Here is a 26,156-nt window from a genome sequence, read left to right on the forward strand (position 1 = left end):
GTCATCTGCAATTGATAGATTCCTTTGAGACCCGCCAGTGCATCTTGTTTGTGGCACTGATACTCTTATGCTGCTGGTTTTATTCCAAAGGGCATTCTCAGCCACCTGTAACATCCTTCTGGGGTCCAAAATGTGGTAAGGTGGCTGCTTTTTTCATCTAATAAGATTTGCCAATACCCATCCTTTGCATCTAAGACAGAGAATATTTTTGCCTTGGCAAGGTCTGGTAAGATTTCTTCTATGGTGGGCATCTGGTAGTGAGCTCGTAATAATGCCTTGTTTAAATTATTTGAATCTATACAGATGCAAAGTTTACGCAGAGCTTGGAAAAGTTACTTTTTTAAACTACAACTCCCATCAGCCCCAGCCAGCATGGCCACTGGATTGGGCTGATGGGAGTTGTAGTTCAAAAAAGTAACTTTTCCAAGCTCTATGCTTATCCACTTGGTAGGTTCTGTCACTTTGGCAATTATTCCAACTTTTTCCATTTGTCTTATTGCAGTTATGATTTTTTCTTTGAATGTGACAGGGACTCTACGTGGCATATGTTGCACTGGTTGCACAATGTCATCCACTTTGAAATGTAAGGTGCCTGGAAGACAGCGTAGTCCCTCAAAGACATCATGGTAATTCTTAAGAATTTGTGCCTTTGGTATGCCACCTTGTACTTATTTATTTATTTATTATTTGATTTATATCCCGCCCTTCCTCCCAGCAGGAGCCCAGGGCGGCAAACAGAAATGCTAAAAATACTTTAAAACATCATAAAAAGACCTTAAAATACATTAAAACTAAACAACATAAAAAACATTTTAAAAAGCTTTAAAGACATCTTTAAAAAGGGTTAAAAACATATTATTACAGAAAACATATTAAAAGTAATTCTAACACAGACACAGACTGGGATAGGTCTCAACTTAAAAGGCTTGTTGAAAGAGGAAAGTCTTCAAATGGTGCTGAAAAGATAGCAGAGATGGCGCCTGCCTAATATATAAGGGGAGGGAATTCCACAGGCTAGTGCTGCCACACTAAAGGTCCATTCCCTATATTGTGCAGAACGAACCTCCTGATAAGATGGTATCTGCAGGAGGCCCTCACCTGCAGAGCGCAGTGATTGACTGGGTACTTGTACTTGTCCCATAGCTAAGGAACTGTTGGCTTCAAGTCTGAGTGTACGGATAATCTCTGTAACCCATTACATTTACATATGCACTACTGTCTATTTGACATTCAGTGTCTTGCTTGAGCCAGGACTGCAAAGTTTCTGGGCAAGGTGCTAGTAATACAAGTTGGACAAACCACTTTTTTATCTTAGTATGCACTGTTTTGATGTCATGCATGTAGAAAATATCACCGTCCAACTTACTGTATTCATTGCCTATCTGTTTCACATGCTGTGCAGATGTTTTCTGTTTAGATTGTTTGCAAACTCTTGCATAATGATTTCTTTTACTACAGCTTCTGCAAATAGTCCAAATGCTGGGCATTTGCTAGGATCATGAATTTTGCCACAGTATCCACAACTCTCACTTTGAAATCTTCTGGGCTCAGCACTATTTTTGCATGATGGCATATGCATGTTAGAATATTTATTTTTGCTGATATACTGCATGCTATCAGCTTCTGAAGGGTGCATTTCTTGCATTTGCACAAGGGTTTGTTCACTAGCCTTGCATATGTCTATGGCTTCCTGCAGAGTCAAGGCAGGCCTTCGGAGCAGTCTCATCTGTGCTCCCTTGTCCTTAATGCCTATAACCAATCTGTCTCTAATCAATTAAGAACATAAGAAGAGCCTGCTGGATCAGGCCAGTGGCCCATCTAGTCCACCATCCTGTTCTCACAGTGGCCAACCAGGTGCCTGGGGGAAGCCCGCAAGCAGGACCTGAGTGCAAGAACACTCTCCCCTCCTGAGGCTTCTGGCAACTGGTTTTCAGAAGCATGCTGCCTCTAACTAGGGTGGCAGAGCACAGCCATCATGGCTAGTAGCCATTGACAGCCCTGTCCTCCATGAATTTGTCTAATCTTCTTTTAAAGCCATCCAAGCTGGTGGCCATTACTGCATCTTGTGGGAGCAAATTCCATAGGTTAACTATGCGCTGAGTAAAGAAGTACTTCCTTTTGTCTGTCCTGAATCTTCCAACATTCAGCTTCTTTGAATGTTCACGAGTTCTAGTATTATGAGAGAGGGAGAAGAACTTTTCTCTATCCACTTTCTCAATGCCATGCATAATTTTATACACTTCTATCATGTCTCCTCTGACCCGCCTTTTCTCTAAACTAAAAAGCCCCAAACACTGCAACCTCTCCTCATAAGGGAGTCGCTCCATCCCCTTGATCATTCTGGTTGCCCTCTTCTGAACCTTTTCCAACTCTATAATATCCTTTTTGAGATGAGGCGACCAGAACTGTACACAGTATTCCAAATGCGGCCGCACCATAGATTTATACAACGGCATTATGATATCGGCTGTTTTATTTTCAATACCTTTCCTAATTATCGCTAGCATGGAATTTGCCTTTTTCACAGCTGCCGCACACTGGGTCGACATATTGGGTAGGGGTGATGGGAGCTGGTGTCCAACAACATCTGAAAGCAACATATTTGCTACCCTTGGTCCTTCACAGAATTGCTGTAAACAGCTTCTGCCATGTGGTGTAGACCATTTCTGCATCATCACTAACTATAGATCAACCCTTGCACAGAAACTCCAATGCAATGCATCTGAACCATGTCCTGTGCGATGCTAATTATTGTGGAAGCCATCATGCAAAAACCTTTTTGGTAGTCCCTAAGGGGAAATGAAGCCTCTGCCGCCATCTTTGTTGATGGCACCCGTGTGTGCTACGTGTGCACATCTCTGCCATCAACTAAGATGGCAGCAGTGGCTTCAGTACCTTAGGGAAGCTGCAGCTGCCATCTTCATTAAGGGCAATGCTAAAAAGCCGGCTGACAGGTAAGTGGGGGGCGTAGGGGGGCACTGATTGCAGAAGGGGAACAGAGGGCCCCTGTAGCTCCGGGGCCCTCGGGCCAGTGCCCAACCTGGCCGCCCTTTAGAACCAGCCCTGGCTCTTTCCCACTTTGTATTTCTCCAAATGCTCCTTTTTTCTTAAAAAGAAAACCATTTCCTCAGCACATGATTTCAAGGATGGTGAAAGACTGATGGTGCTTAAATGATACCTTACTTTATAGCATTCAAGATATTGCCAATCATTCATTGCTTTGTTAGGTTGGAGCAGTTCCAGCACAGATTAGGATATGCTGCTCTCTGTGTGTTTTCACAGATAAGATAACATACTTAACTATATAACAACAGCACAAGGTTCAGAGTTTAGATAACATCACAGGACCAATCCCTCAGTCTTAATCACAGAAACAAGTTTCCACTGAAGTCAGTCTGGACCTGTCTATGGAGAGATTTCACAAAAGCTGATTTACAGCTTTCATACACACATGCACAAATATTTTGTTTAAAATAGATAGTCTTCTTAGGCGTGGTTGCATGTTGCTAATAGAGCTGAATTTGAAATATTTAAGTCCCTTTAATCTGCTGTATTCTGGTGAACCACGTGGCACCGAAGCAGTTTTGTTTTTTGTATTTTTACTTTATTTGCCCTTGCACACAGCACAAAAACCCTATGACTGCTGTACACCCCACTCCACTGTATCCTGCCCATAAGATCTGCTGCCATCAGGTTGTATCCAGTGTTAGTAATACTTGGAGTAGACTCATTGAAATTAATGGATGTCAGTGAGTCATGCCCATTCATTACAATGAGTCTGCTCCAAGTATGATTAACACTGGATACTACCCATAGTATTTTCTTTATCCTGATAATATTCTAAATTTTCCTACAGGTGAAGCCTGGTTATTTCCCCCTATTTTGTACTGCATGATGGATAATCCAGATGACAGCAAACATCTTTCCTCAAACCACTGCAAGCTGAACTCCAACTCCAGATAGCTTTCCTAACATTGATGCTTCAGCTCTAAGAAACTCACATTGTTTTACCACTCAGCACAATCTCAGCATTCAAATAGTATTGTTTTGTTGCTAGAAAAATGCAGTGTCTTCCCAGCTAGCGGGTTTGTTGCAATAACAAGTGGTATGTGGACTGTGGTTGCTTGTGCATATTATGGGCATCAACTGGATAATGTACATTAACATCACTTGTGACAAATGAAGGCTAATCTAGGCTGATGTTAATTACCTGAATTACCATCACCCCAGCAACACTGAGACTACAGGTTGGGGAGGGGGATTTAACTCTTTTCCTCCTTGTCATGGTCCCACAAAATCACTTTCTCCAAACCTACTATTTCCACTGGGAAGAAATTTCCGTCTGGACCACTTCAGGGGCGAGGAGTTGAACTCCCCCCTTTCCACCACTTTTGGTCTTGTTGCTGCCCTCCCTCCTTCACTGGCTGCGATTTTCATTTTAAAAAACACAATTAATTGCATTCATGTAATTATTCACATCTAGTTTGGCCCTGACACAACACCTCTCTCATAACCATATTGTTTTGTTACCTTTTATTATATTAACAACAACGTTGAGCACTGTCTCACAACATCATGCAAACATGGTGTTATCAGTAAAAGTTACATGGGTGCTCAGAATAAACCCCTATTCCCTTCTTCAATCATTCTATAGCCTCACAGGATTTGTAAGTGTTCCTGTCCCTTTAAGATTCCTATTCCTTTAAGGCTGTGTATCTTCCCTGCTAAGTACAGGCATGCCCCGCTTTAACATACGCAATGGGACCGGAGAGTGTACTTTAAGAGAAAATATACTTAAAGTGAAGCAATTATCTTCACTTGTACTGCATGCAATCACCACTAGATGGCAGCGGCATCATGCCAATAAAGTGTCCATTATTGCGAAGCATGCATACTTTAAGCGGGGTATGGTGGAGTATGGAGCATGCACTTTATAGCGAGGCTACTTTAAGTGAAGCTACTTTAAGCGGGGTATGCCTGTATGTAGATCAAAGGTGAAGGGAAAATCGTTGACTTGCCCTAAGAGAAGCAGTTGTTTAATTTGTTAGAGCATATTGCTGGCTCCTCTGTCTCTTTCCCAAGGACTTCAAAGACCTTATAGATAAGTAGGTGTCAGCTTGACAGGAGAATGGACGGAATGTGATATCCTCTTCAATCCTTGGAAGAAGTACGCTATGTGTTTTATTTACCGTTTTACTACCTATATGTGCGTCTTTGATGTTTATTGTTTACTGTACCCAAAGTCCTATAAAATACTGAGGGCTTCTGAATAAAGTTGTCTATCTGACCAAGGTTGCCTGTCTGTTGGTAGCTTTGTGTGGGTAGCACCCTTTGATCAAAGTGTGTGTGTGTAAGTGTTTTCCTTCCTAAGTGGTTTCAGGGTCCGTCTCGCTCCGTGTCTACCTGGGTGAAGGAGACACGGTGAGGTCTGATTTAGATCTCGCTCAACAATGGGACAACTTATTAGCTCTGTAAACCAACAAACACTAGTGCATGCATTATAAATAAGTTGCTCTTCCTACATACCCACCTAGCTGTGTTCCTACAGTTTCATGAGTCTATGGCTGTCAGCACACTAGTCGCCTATGGCGTTTCCATTGGCCACACCTGGAGGGGGAATGGGTTAATCTGCTGATCAGTTGCAAAATATATTTGAAGCAAATTTAAAAATATGCACTTGAAGTGATCCCACCAGGTTTTAGAGTAAAAAGTGGCAGGGTTTGACTAGTGTTACGTGCCTGTTTTCAGAAAAGAGAGGTGGAGACACACTGGAACTGGCAGAACAGTAAGTGTGTCTCTGCCCTAAGTCTACAAGGAAGATGGCCTTTTCAGTTGTGGCTCCTCATCTATGAAAAATGCTCCCCAGTGAAGTATGCCTGGCATCTTCATTGACATCTTTCTGGCACCAGGTAAAGATTTATCTTTTTTCCTAGGCATTTGATAGACTAAGATGATGTTTGTATTAGTGTGCTGACAAAGCATTCTGTGGCTGTATGGGGGTGGGGTCGTTTTATTATTTTGTTTTATGGTATGATATATTTATTTTGGTTTTCAACAGAATTGTAAGTCACTTGGAGACCTTTAGTTAACAAGTGACAAATAAATGTTTACTTTTCTGCAACTCAGGATAATACTTTATGCATTTAATGAAGCAGACTGTAGTCCACAAAAGCTTGTGCCATAATGCATTTGTTAGACTTTAAGGTGCCACAAGACTTTGTTGTTTTTGCTGTAACAGGCTAATCCGGCTACCCGTCTGGAAAAGGAACTGAGAACTTACCTCTGTGTAAACTTCCATAGGCCTTAAAGAAAAGTAGCAAAAATCCATCCAGGCTCCTCTCCTTTTCCTTCCTCAAAAACATTGTCTTGCCACTTTTATTTTCTTTTTCCCTTTCTGATTTTATTTTGTTGGTTTCTAATGCCAGAGCCACATCTGCCCTGATTTTAAATATACAAATAGCAAGTGTGCGTGTGGCCATTCTTTGTAGCCAGCTACCCCTCATCCATTATGAAAAGTTGAACATGGGCTGAGGTGCTGATACTACTGGGGTTTGCCTGCATAGGTGAAAAGTATTCAACCAGCCAAGTGTTTTGGCCTAGCCTTCTTTCTATAGATGCCTGTGTTTGTTATTGCTTGTTTTGGGATAACCTGCTTGCCTTATGGGAGATGAGAATTCTTGAGTTTGTTTCACAGAACCTTGAGAAGCAGCCATCACAGTTGGGTGCTGGTAAGAAATTTGTTTAGATTTGGAACAATTAGAGCAGATGAAGAAAGAGAACTCATTATTCTTTCTAATTGAGTGATTTGTCCCTCCTGAAGAAGATGAGAGAATTGTTTCTAGACTATAGCTCCCATCATCCCTAATCACTGGCTGCTCTTGCTGGGACTGATGGGAGCTGGAATCTAACAACATCTGGAGGGCCAAAGGTTCCCCAGCCATGAGCTATAAAGAGAGGTTAACTTCCTTAACACTGTAGTCCATACCTACTTACTAAACCCAACTGAACTCAAAGAGACTTATGGCTGAGAAGACATGCTTTGAATTGTGTTGATCATCTGGTACAGCATAAAGTCTTGTAATCTATGATGTCCTCACAGGAAGGTTATCTGGGGATTTCTCGCACATCACAAAGGTTTCCAGGAGTATTTTTATTGGGGTGGAAGGAGTGAGAGATGTATTTATCAGCAGAGCCTGTGTTATTTCAGAGCCATGGAACACTGCCAGGTTGGCAGAAGCCAAGACACAAAGCTGAGAAGCCAAGTAAGGTCAGGGCTAGAAGAAAAGGCACAGAGGTGAAATAAGGTAAAGAGAGAAAATTGTGAAATGGAAAGAGGTACCATAAAATATGAAGAATAGAAGAGATCCAACCTGACATTGTATGATATGTGGGAATAACATAAATTAATAATAAATAAAATATATTAAGAGGATAGATATGGTAAGGAGAGGAGAATTTAGAAGATAAAAGAAGAAAGTATGTTTTTTTAAAAAAACTTTCTGTTGGCATTTACCTTGTAAACTTTGCAGGTATCACCCTCACTTGGCCTTCCAGCTTCACTTCACTGCTAAACGGAACATTGTTTTCTTACAGATATCCATTCTGTTTTCTATCATGTCCAACTTCCAAAACAAATTGACAGGTAAATATTAAAATATGTGTATGTGTGTGTATTACAAAGTAAGTGAAGCCCCATTGCCCCATAGGAACCTGCCTCATACCAGATCAGACCATGGGTCCATCTAGCTCAATACTGTCTGCACTGACTGGCAGCGATTCTCTAGGGTTTCAGGGAAAGGACGTTTCCAGCCCTACCTGGAGATGCTTTTGGAGATTGAACCTGGGCCTTTCTGCATGCAAAGCAGATGCTCTGTCATGGAGCTACAGCCCTTCCCCTTCTAAAGAATGGGGGGGGGTTAAGCCCACTAAGCCCAGGGTCAAAAATTCCTAACAGTTCCACTGTCTGGGATGAGGTTCTACTGAAATCAGCGGGGTTTACTTCAGAGTAGACATGTATATGCTCACACTGGACAGCTGCAGCCACCTCAGTGTATTTACTTGTAAGGTTTAATCCAGCACACAATCAATACTACATACTTTCGAAAGAAGTTCTGTACTTTTCAGTAGCAACTCCCAAGGGATTTTACGTCAAAGAGAAAACTAGTTTATTGTAAAAAGGTAAAATTCACATGTGTTGCTCTGGACCCTTTTGCCTCTGGACCTGCCCACTATTAACATATGGCCCCTGAAAGATTGCCCAGAAGAGAATGTGGCCCTTGGGCTGAAAAAAGGTTTCCCACCCCTACTTTAGAGTAAAGATGATGATGGTGATAGACCGCTTACTGTCTAAAAGATCTCAGAGTGGTTTACAATAGAATACACCTTCATGATACTCCCACCCACACCCACACCCTTTTTGCTGCTGGGTTGAGAATGAGATCCTTGTTAATACCTTCTCCCACAACAACATACGTCCCTAGGTGTCAGCATGAAAGGGGGGAGTGTTGGCTACTGAGAAGAGTCATCTCAGTGGCTGACTCATCTCATTTCACTCTGCTTGGCTCCAGCGGCGTCACTAGCTGGAGTGCGGGGGGGGGTGCAGACCTCTGGTGTGCGCCCTCCCAGGGGCATGGACGAGGTGGCTGGGCGTGCGCACTCGAGGCCAGCTACCCCATCCATGCCCCTGGGAGGGCGCGCGCCGGAGGGGCACCCAGCCGGTGAAGGCCTGGGAACGCGGGTGCGCCTCCCGCCGACGCTACTCCCAGTCTCGCCGGCCCGTCCGCCCGCCTCTGAGAAGGAGGAGTTGGAGCAGCCTTGCTGGCAACGGCATGGGGCGGGGCGGCTCTGGGTGTCACCCCCCTCATGGTGACACCCGGGTGCGGGCCGCACCCTCCGCACCCCGGTAGTGATGCCCCTGCTTGGCTCCAATCAGCAGGAAAGGACAAGGAAGCATGTTAGGAGGCTCTTCTCAGTAATTTACACTCCTTTCAAAAAAAGATAGGTTTCAGTTCAATTCTGTGTGGAAATGACATTGCCTCTTCTGTCCCTGTAATCCTTGATTTGAAGATCCTCTGAAGCCAAAACAAAACTGTGCAGACTTGGGAAGGGGACCTACTGAATCAGGATTTCTGCACCCCCTGCCCTGTTTCACTTGTGGCTGCTCATTAGAATGGAGGGGGGGGAGGATAGCTCAGGCCAAGAGACCAAATGTGGCCCTCCAAGCCTCTCTAACTGGCCCTCAGAATTATCCCCAGGCCAGCAGAACAGTGAGTGCTTTTCTACCCTATATCTCAGTGGTAGGCTGAGCATGTGCTTTGCATGCAGAAGGTCCTGGGTTCAATCTTTTGCATGTCCTGTGAAAGGGAAAAAATGTTCTAGGTTGTTTGTGTGACGATCCCACAGCTGGCTCTGTGTGTGTGTGTGTGTGTGCGCGCGCACTATTACATTCAGTGATATACGGGAATTAAGATTTACGAGTAACATTAGTACAAAAAACATTACTAAGGATTCTGTATGGTCTGGTACGGGAGGAGGTCCATGGGGGTGACACCATGAGTTACCGCACTGGGTGACATCAACCCTAGTGACGCCACTATTAGATGCTACAATGCAATCAATGCTCTCTCCCCCTCCTTTGTTGAAAGTTTTGTGTTGTTTTACACTATACTGATATTTGTATACCAAAATTGAAATAAAATATTCTTGGGGGTCGTGAAGGCTATAGCTAAAATGATATGGGTTTGTATGCAGCATAGACGACATGATCCTAAAAATACAATTAAAAGTAGAGACTGGTAAGATATAAAAGCCGGAAAGAACTATACCTAGGCAGACTTGATAGTTAATTTATATTGGAGAGACTGAAGGAATGGGAAAAATGAAGCAAAAGACGACAAGGGGCTCCAGAGAAGCCTCTGCTTACAGACTGCTTGGCTGGAAACGGAGCAAGGAATTCACTAAAGAGGATCAATGACTGGCAGAGGTGGGTCGCTATCCGGTCAATAGAAAGCACGCACTGTCGGGCGAGGCTACTTTGCCGCGTCGTGATTGGTGTAGGTATGTAGGCAAAGCCAATGGGGCACTTTGGCGACTGCGCGTCTTGTTAGTGGGCTTGTGACGTGGCCGGTCTTTTGAGGCGTGACAGGCGCTGTAGGAAGCGGCGGCTGCCTTTTTCTTGTGGCACTCTTGGCGGAGACTGAAGAAAAGTCGGCTCTGAGAAGGTAAAGCGAGGAGATGTGGCGTTCGCGGCTCTCGGGATGGGGGTGTCATTCTCGGGCTGCGCTTCCGGAGGATGCCGAGGAAAGGGTGGCCGCCACAGAAAGGAGATCTGGGTTGGCCTGGCCTGGGTTCTTGGACAGACCCTGGCCTTCGCAAGGGTGGTGTTTTCCTAACTTTTAACGTCCTGTTGCTGTCTCCCTTTATTTCTCTTTGCCCAACCACAATCTCCTCCCAAATCTCCAGACTTAATTTGAGTCTGAGTTCCGGAGCCCTCTCTGTTGACTGTCTCTGAACACGTGCAGAGTGTTTGCCCGGCTGACTTCAACTAGCACGTATTCACCTGGGACTAGAGGGAACGGCTTGCCGTTCCCGGCTAGACTTGCTTGAGAAATGTATGGACAGCATCCTTCAACCTGCTGTAATATGTGAAGCCTTATCTCCTGTCCTGGCTTAGAGAGCCTGGGTAGCTCTCTTTGCTTCTCCCATGTCTATACAGCTGGTGACAGAGGAAGGAGGGCCTTGAGTTTTCCTAGTTTCCTCAGATATAAATAAAATTAGAAGCAAAGAAAATGGGTATCCTTCTGTTTGCAGATTCAGACCACAATTCTATACACGCACTTCCCTGGGAGTCAGTCCTTTTCAGGTTATTTCTAAGTAGCCATGTATTAGGACTCCACTGTCAGTGGTTAGGTATTACACTTTTCTCTCGCTCTTCCCTCCCTCCTCACCGCCAAAGGTGTGTCATTCTGGCACAGCATAACAGATGCTTGAGGTGGAGCGGACCATGGTTCCTAAGAGCAAACTGGTATGGAAGAGCCCTGCTGGGCCAACTAAAGGTCTGTCGGTTCTCACAAGAGCCCACCAGATGGCCATGGGAAGACCTCAAGCAGGGCATGAGGGTACCTCTCACTTGTGCTCTCCAGCAATTGGTGTTCGGAGGCATACACCCTCTGATGCTGGAGGTACTTCTGCACAGCTGTCATTGACAGCCCTATTCTCTAGGAATTTGTCTAACCTCTTTTTAAAGACATCCAAGATTTGGGGTGTGTGTGTTAATACATCTTGTGGAAGCAAATGCTGTAATTAAACACTAGCATTGAATCACGTTTACCAGTTTAATACCCATTCACCCTGTTTAGAGGGAGCCTTTTGGAGCTCATTGCAGTCCCTTTTTTTCTTACCACCGTTGTTGTCCATACTATAAATCAGGGATGGGGAGTTTTTAGCCTTCCAGATGCCAACTTCCACCAGCTGTAACCAGTGCTCAGTTATGATGGGAGTTGTAGTCCAGCCACAGGGCCCCTGTCTGTGTTATAGATACATATTTTTTGTTCTACTGCTGTTTGTCAAACAGACTTTTGTGGGTTTTTAAAACATGAAATTTGCAAAACCTGTTTACAAAACAAAAGTGGGATGAATATATCTGTCTTGAGCAGCAGTCTCTTATTTATACTGATGCCAGCTCTCTGAAAAAATACTGTGTTTCCAGACTGTCAGTACTCAGTTACACTGAACGGATGGCGTCTCCCGGCTAATATGCCCCCCTTAGTTTTTTGAAGCCTCAAAGCATAACCATGTGCATCACTATCCTTGTTTCCACTATTTGCAAGTAGTGATGTGTTTGTAAATATTTGAAACTGAGTTACATTTGGTAACCTGGCTGTAAAGCTGAAAGGGTTAAATAAAAAAAATGGATTTGAGGAAGTACCACTTTGGGTAGATTTACTTCTCATTAGGGATGCCTTTACAACCACCAGAAAAAGAACATTCTTTAAAAAATATTACAACTTAAAATGTGCCATACAAACAAAAAGATAACATCTGACTATATTAAAATAGTTTTCATTTTATATATAGAAGTTATTGCCTTATCTTGTGTTCTGTTGCTATATAAGAAGGGTTTTAAATGCAATTCTGTTGTGTTTCCTAGGTTAGGAAGCAACAGTAACTTCTACAGCAGTTACAGTTGAATTCATCATGTAGGAACTGCCCATTTTAATACCTCTTCCTTCTCATGTAATCTTATTATGAAATGTAGCTTATCTTCTATGAGGGGTGTGTGTGGGGGACAGCCTCATACAGTCCTATCATATGGAGTAGTTCAGCCTGATGTAACTTTCAGTGATGCAATTTTAAATCTGGGCTTTATCCAAATCTTTCTGGCAAGATAATTGCTTTTTTTGTGAAATCTCTAAATGTCATATTGGAACTGTGTTAACATCCTGTGTTAATATTAACAGGAGTAGCTACTGATTCTTCCTGTAGAACTAGTGAAGTTGTATCTTGTCTTTGTAGGGCACTAACAGTGCAGTCGTCTGCATATTTACTTGGAAGTAAGTTTTATGTGTTCAGTGGGCCTTACTCCCTAGTAAGTGTATTAAAGTATCAAGTTCTTATAGGTGGCATAAAATGTGTCTGATTTTTTTCCCCTTTGGTACAAAATTGTGCAGTAAAATAGATTTTAAAATATTGGAAAGATGGAAAAATTCAGTGTGGTGAAATCAGTGCAAAGATTGTAGTAATGGGGGTTCCTCTTTTTTTGCTTGGCGGTGCGTAATAACGATAAATGTACTTTCAGTTGATCTAAGGCATTTGCAAACATAACTGAGATTACTAAGAGTAGCCTTGAAATTAAAGGAGCTTGTGAGGTATGCTGCTCAATCCTATTATAATATGTGAGTACATGTATCTGGGACGGTCACTTTCGTGGTAGGGAAGAGTTACCTTCAAAGGTGGGGAGAGAAGAAAAGTTTTGTGCCCTTCCTTTTCACAGCAAAGGCACAGTGTTCAGTTTCATGTTTAATAGGATATTAATAGCTATTAATCAGCATACACACAATTACATAAGCTTAACTGTACTTTCAATGAATTGACTAGATGGGTGCCGCTTCCTTAATTGGGAAACAAGGAAAATAAACTCTATCGTCTGTTCATTGTTTAAGATTTATCCATTGCTTGATGAGAGAATCTAGCATCTAGTTTTCACTGCAGTGCACATAAATTAATCAAAATATTTCTTACTGCTCTTCACCAAAAGATTCCTGAGATGTATACAAAAGTGCGAACAACTAATTCACACACAACATATAAATACAATTTAAAAACCAACAAATAAAACAAGAATAATCCAAAATCTACACTTTACCTGCTGCTAAAAAACCTGTAATATTGGTAACCAGCATGTCTTGTTGGGGAGGGCATTCCAAAGTCAGAAAACCCGTTCTAAGTTGCTTCAGTTACTTACTTCTACTAAAAATGATACATGGAGTAAGGTCCTCTGCAAAAGATCTTATGTCAAGGGCACTTGTGGCCTGTCAAACTTGCACTGAATCTTTGAAAATGATAAGAAGCTAAACGTTTAAGCAAAATGTTGTTGTTGTTTTTTATTAGATTTATTTGTCACTTGATACCCAAAGGTCCCCAAGCAACTTACACAATATTAAAACAAAAACAGTATTAATACATTTAACCCTAAGTGGTGAGACATTCCAGGAATATTTGTTTAAAACCCTGCTCTTAAGCTGAAAAGTCTCCCACAGTTGCTTATATACAATCAATAAAAACAAAAGACAATGTTTGCATGCAGGCTTGCAATCTGAAAAAAATATGGCACAGAAGGAAAAAGATATGGGGTGGAATAGGAGAAAAGGAACCTTGGGTATCAATTTTTAAAGTTAAATAGTAGCCCTTCTAATGACCAGCTGGAATGGAAACTTTTCAGGGAGAGAATACAAATGTAGGTGGTCTCTCAGCAGTGCAGAAAGAAAGAAAGCTGAAAAACAAAGTCCAGAGGGTCACATCACTCAAAAATGCTTGGAAGTTGTTTAAAAACACTATATTAGAAGCTCAACTGGAGTGCAATATAAAAACTGACAAATCACCGGGCCCGGATGGCATCTACCCGAGAGTTCTCAAAGAACTCAAATGTGAAATTGCTGATCTGCTAACTAAAATATGTAACTTGTCCCTCGGGTCCTCCTCCGTGCCTGAGGACTGGAAAGTGGCAAATGTAACGCCAATCTTCAAAAAGGGATCCAGAGGGGATCCTGGAAATTACAGGCCAGTTAGTTTAACTTCTGTCCCTGGAAAACTGGTAGAAAGTATTATTAAAGCTAGATTAACTAAGCACATAGAAGAACAAGCCTTGCTGAAGCAGAGCCAGCATGGCTTCTGCAAGGGAAAGTCCTGTCTCAGTAACCTATTAGAATTCTTTGAGAGTGTCAACAAGCATATAGATAGAGGTGATCCAGTGGACATAATGTACTTAGACTTTCAAAAAGCGTTTGACAAGGTACCTCACCAAAGGCTTCTGAGGAAGCTTAGTAGTCAGGGAATAAGAGGAGAGGTCCTCTTGTGGATAAGGAATTGGTTAAGAAGCAGAAAGCAGAGAGTAGGAATAAACGGACAGTTCTCCCAATGGAGGGCTGTAGAAAGTGGAGTCCCTCAAGGATCGGTATTGGGACCTGTACTTTTCAACTTGTTCATTAATGACCTAGAATTAGGACTGAGCAGTGAAGTGGCCAAGTTTGCTGATGACACTAAATTGTTCAGGGTTGTTAAAACAAAAAGGGATTGTGAAGAGCTCCAAAAAGATCTCTCCAAACTGAGTGAATTACAGGCCAGTTAGCTTAACTTCTGTCCCTGGAAAACTGGTAGAAAGTATTATTAAAGCTAGATTAACTAAGCACATAGAAGAACAAGCCTTGCTGTGAAGCAGAGCCAGCATGGCTTCTGCAAGGGAAAGTCCTGTCTCAGTAACCTATTAGAATTCTTTGAGAATGTCAACAAGCGTATAGATAGAGGTGACCCAGTGGACATAGTGTACTTAGACTCAGTGGCGTCACTAGCGGGAGTGCGGACCTCCGGCACGCACCCTCCCAGGGGCATGGACGAGGTGGCTGGGCTTGTGTGCACGCGCCTGGGCATGCGCACTCGAGGCCAGCCACCCTGTCTATGCCCCTGGGAGGGCGCGTGCCAGAGGGGCACCCAGCCGCAGAAGGCCTGGGAACGCCGGTGCACCTCCCTCGCTCCGCTGACGCTGCTCCCGCTCTCGTCCGCCCGCCTGCCTCCGAGGAGGAATCTGCGCAGCCTTGCCGGGCAACGGCGCGGGGCAGGGTGGCTCTGGGTGTCACCCCCCTCATGGTGACACCCGGATGCGGGCCGCACCCTCCATACCCCGGTAGGGACACCCCTGCTTAGACTTTCAAAAAGCGTTTGACAAGGTACCTCACCAAAGACTTCTGAGGAAGTTTAGCAGTCATGGAATAAGAGGAGAGGTCCTCTTGTGGATAAGAAATTGGTTAAGAAGCAGAAAGCAGAGAGTAGGAATAAACGGTCAGTTCTCCCAATGGAGGGCTGTAGAAAGTGGAGTCCCTCAAGGATCGGTATTGGGACCTGTACTTTTCAACTTGTTCATTAATGACCTAGAATTAGGAGTGAGCAGTGAAGTGGCCAAGTTTGCTGACGACACTAAATTGTTCAGGGTTGTTAAAACAAAAAGGGATTGCGAAGAGCTCCAAAAAGACCTCTCCAAACTGAGTGAATGGACGGAAAAATGGCAAATGCAATTCAATATAAACAAGTGTAAAATTATGCATATTGGAGCAAAAAATCTTAATTTCACATATACATTCATGGGGTCTGAACTGGCGGTGACCGACCAGGAGAGAGACCTCGGGGTTGTAGTGGACAGCACGATGAAAGTGTCGACCCAGTGTGCGGCAGCTGTGAAAAAGGCAAATTCCATGCTAGCGATAATTAGGAAAGGTATTGAAAATAAAACAGCCGATATCATAATGCCGTTGTATAAATCTATGGTGCGGCCGCATTTGGAATACTGTGTACAGTTCTGGTTGCCTCATCTCAAAAAGGATATTATAGAGTTGGAAAAGGTTCAGAAGAGGGCAACCAGAATGATCAAGGGGATGGAGCGACTCCCTTACGAGGAAAGGTTGCAGCATTTGGGGCTTTTTAGTTTAGAGAAAAGGCGGGTCAGAGGAGACATAATAGAAGTGTATAAAATTATGCATGGCCTTGAGAAAGTGGATAGAGAAAAGTTCTTCTCCCTCTCTCATAATACTAGAACTTGTGGACATTCAAAGAAGCTGAATGTTGGAAGATTCAGGACAGACAAAAGGAAGTACTTCTTTACTCAGCGCATAGTTAACCTATGGAATTTGCTCCCACAAGATGCAGTAATGGCCACCAGCTTGGACGGCTTTAAAAGAAGATTAGACAAATTCATGGAGGACAGGGCTATCAATGGCTACTAGCTGTGATGGCTGTGCTCTGCCACCCTAGTCAGAGGCAGCATGCTTCTGAAAACCAGTTGCCGGAAGCCTCAGGAGGGGAGAGTGTTCTTGCACTCGGGTCCTGCTTGCGGGCTTCCCCCAGGCACCTGGTTGGCCACTGTGAGAACAGGATGCTGGACTAGATGGGCCACTGGCCTGATCCAGCAGGCTCTTCTTATGTTCTTATGAGAGAGCCCGGTCCCACTTCTCATCTCTCCCACTGTTGTAGCCTGATGGAATTACACTTTGTTTTAGTTTCCTTTCAGTGTGAGACAACACTGGGGAGTTGCGGTGTATCTGTAATAGCTTTATTTATAAATATATAAGCAGAACGTAAGTGGTAGAACAACACATCTGCCTGTTTGTCACATCAGTTCTCCAGAGAGAGACACTGCACCCCAAGGTGCTTCACCTTCAGCCATTTTACAGCTCTCTCTGTCTCCATATTCAATATTGCTGTGCCTTACTGTCTCATCAGGCAGGCCTTTTCCCGCTTGTGTAGGTAAATTGCTGGTTCAGAAATCTTTCCCAGCCATTATTAAAGGAACACTGAAGCTCTTGTTTAATATTTTGACTTGACTAGAAGATCTCACTTCGGGTTTTCCTGTATCTTATTTATTGCTATACTGTCTTCCAAACAATTTCTCAAGGTTGCTTAAATATGAATAAATCAGAAGATACAAATAAACAATTTTCAAAACGTTCATATACTAATAGCCAGGGGTGCAGTCGTCCAGGGTCTCAGGGGGTCTTAGACCCCTTACTTTTTTGGGAGCAGGGTCCCTATGTCTCCAGCATCCTATGAGTGAATCAGCATGATAGGAGAGTGTATTAGCCACCGAGAAGAGTCTCCTAACATGCTTCCTTGTCCTTTCCTGCTGATTGGAGCCAATCGGCGTGAAAGGAGATGAGTTACCTACTAAGAAGACTCTTCTCAGTAGCTAACACTCTCCCCTTTCATGCTTATTGGCTCCTAAGGATGTCTGTTTTTGTGGGAGAAGGCATTAACAAGGTTCTCATTCTCAGCCCAGCGACAAAAAAGGGGGTGCATGGCTGTGACTATCATGAAGGGACCTGCACTTCTGAAAGGTGGATGAGGTCATCACCTTGCTGAAGCAAAGCAGGTCTGTATGTTGCCTTGGATTCCGTAATGGAGTAAAGGAGGAAATATAAATGTAAGAGATTTGTTTAAAATAAGAAAGTATCTTCAGATCTGCTTGTCGTGAGGGATCAATCACTTGACAGTGTCATAGATATTAAAGATGGGGACTACAGTTGAAGCTAAAAGATAGTGTCTTGTCTATAGTGATGTATTAGTGATGGACTGCATGCAAACGGTATTGCTCAGTTCTTGAAACTTTTGCATAAGCTATATAATTTAAAAATAAAAACAACCCCCACCGGTCTTATGAAAATTAATGGTACTGAAAAGTTAAAGGTCATCTTTATGTTGAGGATAAGTCTGTCTGATATCAGTGTTGCAGTGGTCTAGTGACAAAGGTTGTATTGTAACTCAGATTAATTGTTCTTTAAAAGCTTCTTATGGGGACGCTTCCAGTAGAGTTCAGTAGGCTTGTCTTGAAAAGAGTCAAAGCAAGTAAGTTCTCCTAGTTTTTCTATCTGCTACTAAAATGCCAATGATGAAAAGCATGTTGTGGTAATATATTCTTGTCAGTACAGGAACTTTAGCATACTTCTGAACACCAGATGCTGGGCAACAAATAGAAAAGGGTTCTTGTCTTCATGCCCTGCATGTAAGCCCTCTAAAAGTATCTGGACATTTTTTAGAAACAGACCATGGGACCTTTGATTTGATCCAGCAGGGTGTTTCTTATGTTGCTAACCATCACATCTTTACAGCTGACTTGATTTTTTAAAATTTCTGCATGTACTATATAGTGGCCCCAAACCTTTTTCCTGCAGACCTCTTGAAAATTGCTGAGGGTCTTGGTGGACGACTTAATCATTTTTCTGCCTGTTGTAGCAGGTATAATGCACTGTGCTAGATGCTGTATGATCTGTAGCTGTATTTTTATTGGTTCTTTTGTTTCTTAGATTTTATTGTATGACAATTTCAGTTCCATAGGAATCAAATTTTAATACAACAAGAACAATGTAAGAAATAAAAGAAGGAATCAAGAAACAATTAAAAATCAATATGCTTGTGGACCATCCACGGACCACAGTTTAGGAACCCCTGCTATAGTTTTTCCCCTGCTATATTTCTGTAAATTGGTGCTCTGTGTTGCACAAATTTATTTTAAAACAGGCAGTGGAATTTTCCTATCTCTAGAGTTCACGTATCCTTTGTAGCGTATATGTAAAGAAATCTTACCTTCATTGGTAGCTATGAAGTTGGTAATGGCTATGGCAAATCCTCTAGCATTTTATTCTTACACACAGTTGATAAAAGTCAATGATATTAAAAAAAATTTAAAAATCAGATTTCAAAAATTTCTTAAAACAATTAGAAACAAAAGAGCCTAGGTCAAAGATATCATCATGAATAGTAATTTTGCAACTTCTGATTCTATCCTATGAAAATGTTAACAGCTGTTTATGGAGATGGGAGATAACTTGATCTGTCCTGGGTGTACATGAAGAGCTGTCTCTCTTGGCCTTGCCTCTCTCTGAGTGCAAAGATAGAGAAAGTCAATAAATAGAGGATTTGGAGAGATGGAGATCTGAACAAGGAGGAGACCACTGAAGTGGTAATCCAGCTCTTAACAGCAGTAGCCTCTTCAGCAGGTATAGAGAGAATTTTTTCTTCCTTTGGACTAATTCACTCTAAATTGAGAAATAAGTTGGGAACTGAAAAAGCAGGAAAGCTTATATTTCTTTTCCAGACAATGAACAAGGAAGACAAAGGTGAAGAAGACTAAGTTAACTGTACCACCCAATATTTTAAGTTTTTCATGTTGATTTGGTTGAAATTGCCTAAATTTTATTTTTTAAAGAACTTTAACTTTTTCAAAGATCCATGTGCATGTGTTGTTAATGTTGCTGTCTATTGAAGAAGAAAACTATCCAGGAGGATAAACAATCTTATTAGTACAGGTGGTGATGATTCTGGCACATCATGATAAAAACATAATGATTAATTGAACAGCTGGAACTGGTTCATCCACTGAATGACTTCACAAGGTCATTCTGCTTTAGTATCAAAATGACCAAATTATCATTCCATTTTTGATAATTTGGAATAATTGCTTAGTATGTACCTACCTTATAATGAAACCTATATCTCTGAATATATATTAAAGTTATATTAAACAATAATGTACTTTGATGAAAAATGATGATTAAATAGATAAGAACATAAGAACATAAGAAGAGCCTGCTGGATCAGGCCAGTGGCCCATCTAGTCCAGCATCCTGTTCTCACAGTGGCCAACCAGGTGCCTGGGGGAAGCCCGCAAACAGGACCCGAGTGCAAGAACACTCTCCCCTCCTGAGGCTTCCGGCAACTGGTTTTCAGAAGCATGCTGCCTCTGACTACGGTGGCAGAGCACAGCCATCATGGCTAGTAGCCCTCAGTAGTGATTTAAACTGTGATTTAAATAATTAAAATTGAGTCATTCAGAGAAGCGATTTAAATCATGATTTAAATCAAATAAATTTGATTTAAATAAAATCAACCTTTATATGTTGGTTTTCAAGCTACAAAAGCTGGATGATAGTGCTGTTTTATAGCTCAGAGCTTAGAACATGGTGATGAGGAGGACTGGCGCACCAATCTGTAGGTCAAACATGGGGAACCAGAGGCCTAGGACTGAATGTGCTCTCCACAGGCCAGCCCCCCTCCGCAGCCACATCTCTCACTGGCCCTGGTCCATGCCCTCTTTGAATGTTGTTGCTCGGCTGGAATATGTTTTTGAACTGTAATGATGCCTCTTGCTTGCCTGGATGGAGGTAGGTAGGGGTGTGTGTGTTTGTACAATCCTCTGACTCTTGCATGGCTGGCTTCTGTCACATCTGTTTTTCCATCCATTTTTGCCTCTGGCCCTTCCTGCCACTGCCATGTGATTCTTAGGAGGTTGATCAAGAGGGGTGTGTGGCCATTAGGCTGAAAAAGGATAGAGAACAAATCTGGATGTAACACATTCGCTGTGGCACATCAAAATGCCAGAGACCATACAAAGGTTTTTAATTGACCAACTTAATTTGATGTAATTTTCTCACTGACTAATTTCATCTATATGACTTACTGGTGTGCACACACACCCAATAGTGAATGCATTAGCTGTAAGTATTGGTGTGTAGCATATACGACTGAGGCTTGGGATGGAAGCCCAAGTTTGAGTCCATCATGTTGTCCCACATTTTCTAGCTAATCTTTGCAAAGTCACCATCTGCCTCATTTGTTAAAATAGGAACACATCAGCTGTTCTGTGAAGAGTTTCTAACAGTGCACTAGGATCTAGGTTGCCTAAACTATGTTGAAATGCTCTATAAATACAAGAAGTCCTGTTCAAAATCCTGCATGTAATCACAACAATTTTTATAGGTTTCCTTTGCAGCCTTGGGACTGAAGCTGCCTTCCCCTGTGAGTCTCATGAGTGCTGTGTTATCTTTTCTGTTTTCAGTCCTTCACCATATTATAATCATGTTTTCTAAACTGGCCCGTCCACAGTCGCTTGCTGTTCTTTGTCGAGGTGTCCATGCTTCAGTGGGTTCAGCGACGTCAGTTGCAACGAAGAAAACAGTCCAAGGGCCACCATCATCTGACTACATCTTTGAGCGTGAAGCCAAGTATGGTGCACACAACTACCACCCACTCCCTGTTGCTCTTGAAAAAGGAAAAGGTACTTACTTTTAATCCATCCAGTACATTCTTAAGCAAGTGATTTAAGCATATTCAGCCATGCACTTTAATGCTTTCCAGTGGCAAGGAGCATTTGCATGACCGCTGCAATAGTGGTGTGTCTTTGGGAACAGAAATAGTGGGGCATTCTGGCCGCTGCATGTGCACTCTCTCTCATCTGCTTGCTGGATTTAATTCATTAAGCACCTTAGTATAGACTATTCCTTACTAGCTTAGAATCTGGTGTTTCTCCAATGTCTCTGACTTATCAGGTGCTACTTGATTCTTTTATGTCTATGGGCTCCTACTGGGAGGAAGGATGGGGTATAAGTCTAACAAATAAATAAATACCTGGAAAAGAGACCTAATTGGAAAAATGAGTACTGTTGGCTTGTCCCCTTCTTATCTCTTGTCCTTGGACTAAGTGCAAGCTAAATCAATTGTTAAATGGAGGATAAAAGATAAGGATGTCCAAGAGTTACATGCTTTAGCCAATTGGCTATGTTCACTGGGCCTGCCTCAGCCTGCCTCTAACCAGCGTATGCCATACCTGCATTTTTTAACAGTACCTAAGTACAGAAGAGCTGTTGTGTTGGCACATTTTAATACTTTACCTTCAAAGATGTTAGATGGCAGATTAGCTAAAGTTCCTTTCAAGGATAGGTGTTGTCCATGTAATCAACTATTTATTTATTTATTTAAAACATTTCTATCCTGCCCTTCTACCCTATAATAGAGCACTCAGGGCAGCTTACAATAAAATGAACATGTACATAATAAAAATTGTACACAATAAAGATCACAAAAACATTAAAATAAATTAAAATGCAATTAAAATTATATATATATATATATATATGGCAAACTCTGAACATCTTACTAGAGCCATCAGCAGGCCTCCTGTTATAGCATTTCGCCAACCTCCTAATTTGCGCAGACTGTTGGTGAGAGCTGTGCTTAAGCCACCTATCACCAATCCAGGGTCTCATCCTTGTCACTCCAAACGCTGTATCACCTGTGTGTACCTCAGGGAGACAGCCACTTTTACAAGCACTAGGACAGGCAGGACATATTACATCAAACAGAACATCACCTGCAGGTCCTGCAATATAGTTTACATCATCGAGTGCAAAAGACCAGGATGTCATATCCAATATGTAGGAAAGACCACAACTGACATACGCACGCACTTCAGGAACCACAAGTCGGCAATCTTGACAAAAAAAGTGGAGCAACCAGTTGCAAAGCATTTTAACATTGAGGGTCACAGCCTGTTGGACTTTTCCATTACAGCGATGGAGATACCAGCAGATCCAGCAGCATTGACTAAAAGGGAAAACTTTTGGATTTACTCTCTGGACACATTGTCACCACATGGCCTGAACCTGGAGGACAGTACCACCACTACTTAGCTTCTGCAAATGAAGCCCCTCTGAGCATTCCATCCTCAAAGCTCTATAACTGCTACCTTGATAAGAGCATTTGTATGTTAGCAGCTGATGAAGGCGGAAGCGGAAACGTTTTGTTAATACAATAAAAACCTCTGTTTTGTTAATCACAATTACGTTTATATATATATATATATATATACACACACACACACACACACACACAAACATACAAACATATATACACATATATATAGGGAGTGGTACTGAAGGGACTACAGAGGTACAAATTAACATAGAAGGCATAAAATCAGTGTCAGGCTTTACCCTCAGTCCCTCCCAAAGGCTCTTCAGAACAAGATCGTTTTCAGAAGGCTCTGGAAAATCATCCGGGAAGAAGCAGAACGGACTTCTTAAGAACATAAGAAGAGCCTGCTGGATCAGGCCAGTGGCCCATCTAGTCCAGCATCCTGTTCTCACAGTGGCCAACCAGGTGCCTGGGGGAAGCCCGCAAGCAGGACCTGAGTGCAAGAACACTCTCCCCTCCTGAGGCTTCCAGCAACTGGTTTTCAGAAGTGTGCTGCCTCTGACTATGGTGGCAGAGCACAGCCATCATGGCTAGTAGCCATTGATAGCCCTGTCCTCCATGAATTTGTCTAATCTTCTTTTAAAGCCATCCATTCTTGGGGTAGGGTATTCCAAAGTTTGGGGGCCACAGCTGAAAAAGCTCTCTCCTGTGTGCCTGTCAGTCTTACATATTTCATTCCATGCACACAGAGGACTAGAGGCAGATGATCTTAAATCCTGGGCAGGTACATATGGGCATAAGCAGTCCCTCAGGTATATTGGTCCAAAGCTGTTTAGGACTTTAAAGGTCAGAACCAGCAGTTTGAATTTAGCCCGGAAACAAACTGGGAGCCAGTGGCATCAATAAAGCAAAGGGGTGATATGCTTCCTGCGCCGTGTTCCAGTTAACATTCTGGCTGCTGCATTTTGAACCAACTAATTTCTGAACCGTTTTCAAAGGCAGCCCCACATAGAGTGCTTTACAGTAATCAAGCCTCAATGTCACCAATGCATGTGTCACTGTGGCCAAGTCAACTGCTTCCGGGAATGGACACAGCTGGTAGACCAGTTTGAGCTGGCCAAAAGCACTCCTGGCTATCGCAGCCACCTGATGTTCAAGCAGCAGGGCAGGATCCAGGAGGACACCGAAACTGCGGATCTGCTCCTTCAAGGGGAGTGCAACCCCATCCAGAATAGGTTGCAACCCTGTCCCTGGTGCAGTTTCCCCTTGACCAGCAACACATCCATCTTGTCTGGATTAAGTTTCAGTTTGTTAGCCCACATCCAGCCCTTCACAGCCTCCAGGCACCAGTTTAGGATGAGCACTCCCTCCCTGTGATCAACTAGAACTTGAAACAGACTGCCATGTGCTTTTTTTACTGTAGATTTTATCAAGGGGCCAGAGAAGGTATAATCTACCCCTTTATGAGGCAGTTTGCCTGACCATGTTAACGCAGAAGAGACTATTGGTACTGTCAGCTGCTGTAGTGCTTTGTTGGCTTTTCTTCAGCTGAGTAAAACAGCAGAATCTGTCTCCCATGCCAGGAGAAAGAGAAGGTACAAGCTCACATGTGATAAGAATGTAAGAAGAGCCTGCTGGATCAGGCCAGTGGCCCACCTAGCCTAGCATCCTGTACTCACAGTGGCCAACCAGAAGTCTATGGGAAGCCTGCAAGCAGGACCTGGGTATGAGCATGCTGTCCCCTCCTACAGTTTCCAGCAACTGGTATAGCAGATACCAATATAGGAAGGGGGCAAGAGAGTTGAAAGAAGGGTTTGGGGGAAAGCAGGTAGGTGTCTAGAGGCAGTGACCTCCCATTCTTTGTATGCGAGACTGTCTGAGAAATCTAAAAATGGAAATTAGATGCTTCTGTCATAGGAATAATTAGGAGAGAGATAAGTTGAATGTGGGTTGGGAATAGAAAAGGCATGTTCTGTCTCCAAGTGGCCTGGTGATAAATCCAGGCACTGCTTTTGTCCCTGCAGTTTTTTTACCTGAAAAGGCCATGAAATTAGAGGACTGCAGTGTGCCAGTGAGAGAGACATTGTTCTGTTAGTGGCATGGTATAATCTTTCTGCAGTCTCCCTGGGGATACTGGCTGGGATGCTCTAGTCAGAATAAGATTTTTCCTCCTGTTTTACATGATCACGTCTCTATCTCTCCCATACAATTTCAAGAAGAGTCGAGATGGAAGCGACTGGCATGTGAGGAGTTGGGGTGTAATGGTGCTTTTAGTGTGTGGGCAGTCAGTTATGTATTCGAGTTTCACTGTTCTACTATGGTTGTGATTTCGGTGCTTAAGTTGAAGTAGCTTCCTCTTAGCCAGTATGGATGTAATATGCAGAGGATAGTTATTCTGGTAGGCTGAACGGGACAGAGGCAAGTATAATTGGGAAGATAGGCAGCAGCAGGCAAAGCCTGTGTCCATGGTTTGCCAATCTTTTCCCTCCCTGATGATGCATAGTATTTTGTGTTGTGAGTAGCAGCCTGCAGCTGTCACTGGCTGAAACAGATCTGTGCCCATTTCTCTATTTCTGTCTTGCTGAGTGTTGCTTGGCATTTGAGACCAACTCAGTGGCAGTGGCATCATTTCCTTTAAATTAGGGGCAGAGAAACATTTCAGACAGTTGGCCTTAGGAGGTGGTGTCCAGCGATATCTGGAGGACCACAGGTTCCCCACCCCTGCTTTAAATCCTGGAAAGATTGAGAGAGTTCTGAGCATGTAATGCTGCAAATGCCTATAAATAAATAAAATAAAGCTCAAAGTTTACACACCTAGCACTGCTCCATCTTTTTTTACACAGCTACATTTTATTTGAACGTGTACACAAGGCTTTACATATAAAGTGCATGGAACAAATGTATATTTGATGTACACATGCTCGCAAGAGCCTAGACCAAGATTGACTTTGGTTCCCTATGCCGTGTATGTGGGTTAGCATTTGTTTGTTGCCATGATGAGAATGATGATGATTACAAGTATATCTTTAGTATTTTGTCCTCGTTCCTCAGCCATGATAGGTTCCCAGAGTGGCTTATGTCATTCTGTAGTAAGCCAGTCCCTGCCTTCAGGCTTGCAATCTAAAATACACAGCACAAAAGGAAAAGGGATTGGGTGGGGGAGGGAAAAAGATGCAACAAACCCAGGAACTGTTTCCTGGTTATAAACTTCTTAAAAGTGTTGTTTGTTTTTGGCAGAGGGGGGAAAAACTAGCTCCCTGCAGCTATTCCTTCTTGGGGTGATCGTTGGGAGCCAGGTTGATCTCCCACCTTGCCTTGATTTTCTTTTCGAAAAGTGTGTGTGGGGAGGAATCTCCTAATAGCCCTGATCCATAGCAGAAGCCAAAGTGTGCTGTCCTTTAGCTCTGCAGTCCATAGGCGACAACTGT

At 42.9% G+C, this 26,156-nt stretch overlaps 1 protein-coding gene across 5 annotated transcripts in view; it reads left to right on the forward strand.

Annotated features, from left to right (window-relative positions):
• LOC133390175 (ornithine aminotransferase, mitochondrial) overlaps nucleotides 1-26,156 on the forward strand; it is a 48,348-nt gene that overhangs the window by 5,941 nt on the left and 16,251 nt on the right. The window contains exons 1-3 of one of the 5 annotated variants that reach the window (XM_061638193.1): nucleotides 10,112-10,220; nucleotides 17,535-17,632; nucleotides 21,095-21,313. In XM_061638193.1, coding sequence (XP_061494177.1) covers nucleotides 21,115-21,313 — 199 coding nt within the window. In that variant the 5' untranslated portion in view covers nucleotides 10,112-10,220; nucleotides 17,535-17,632; nucleotides 21,095-21,114. Of the gene's footprint in view, nucleotides 1-10,111; nucleotides 10,221-17,534; nucleotides 17,633-18,059; nucleotides 18,106-19,170; nucleotides 19,257-21,094; nucleotides 21,314-26,156 lie in introns of those variants that run through there. The other 4 variants (XM_061638192.1, XM_061638189.1, XM_061638194.1 and 1 more) reach the window with 4 other exon arrangements.

Source organism: Rhineura floridana, chromosome 8, assembly GCF_030035675.1.
Source record: "Rhineura floridana isolate rRhiFlo1 chromosome 8, rRhiFlo1.hap2, whole genome shotgun sequence".
NCBI lineage: Eukaryota > Metazoa > Chordata > Lepidosauria > Squamata > Rhineuridae > Rhineura > Rhineura floridana.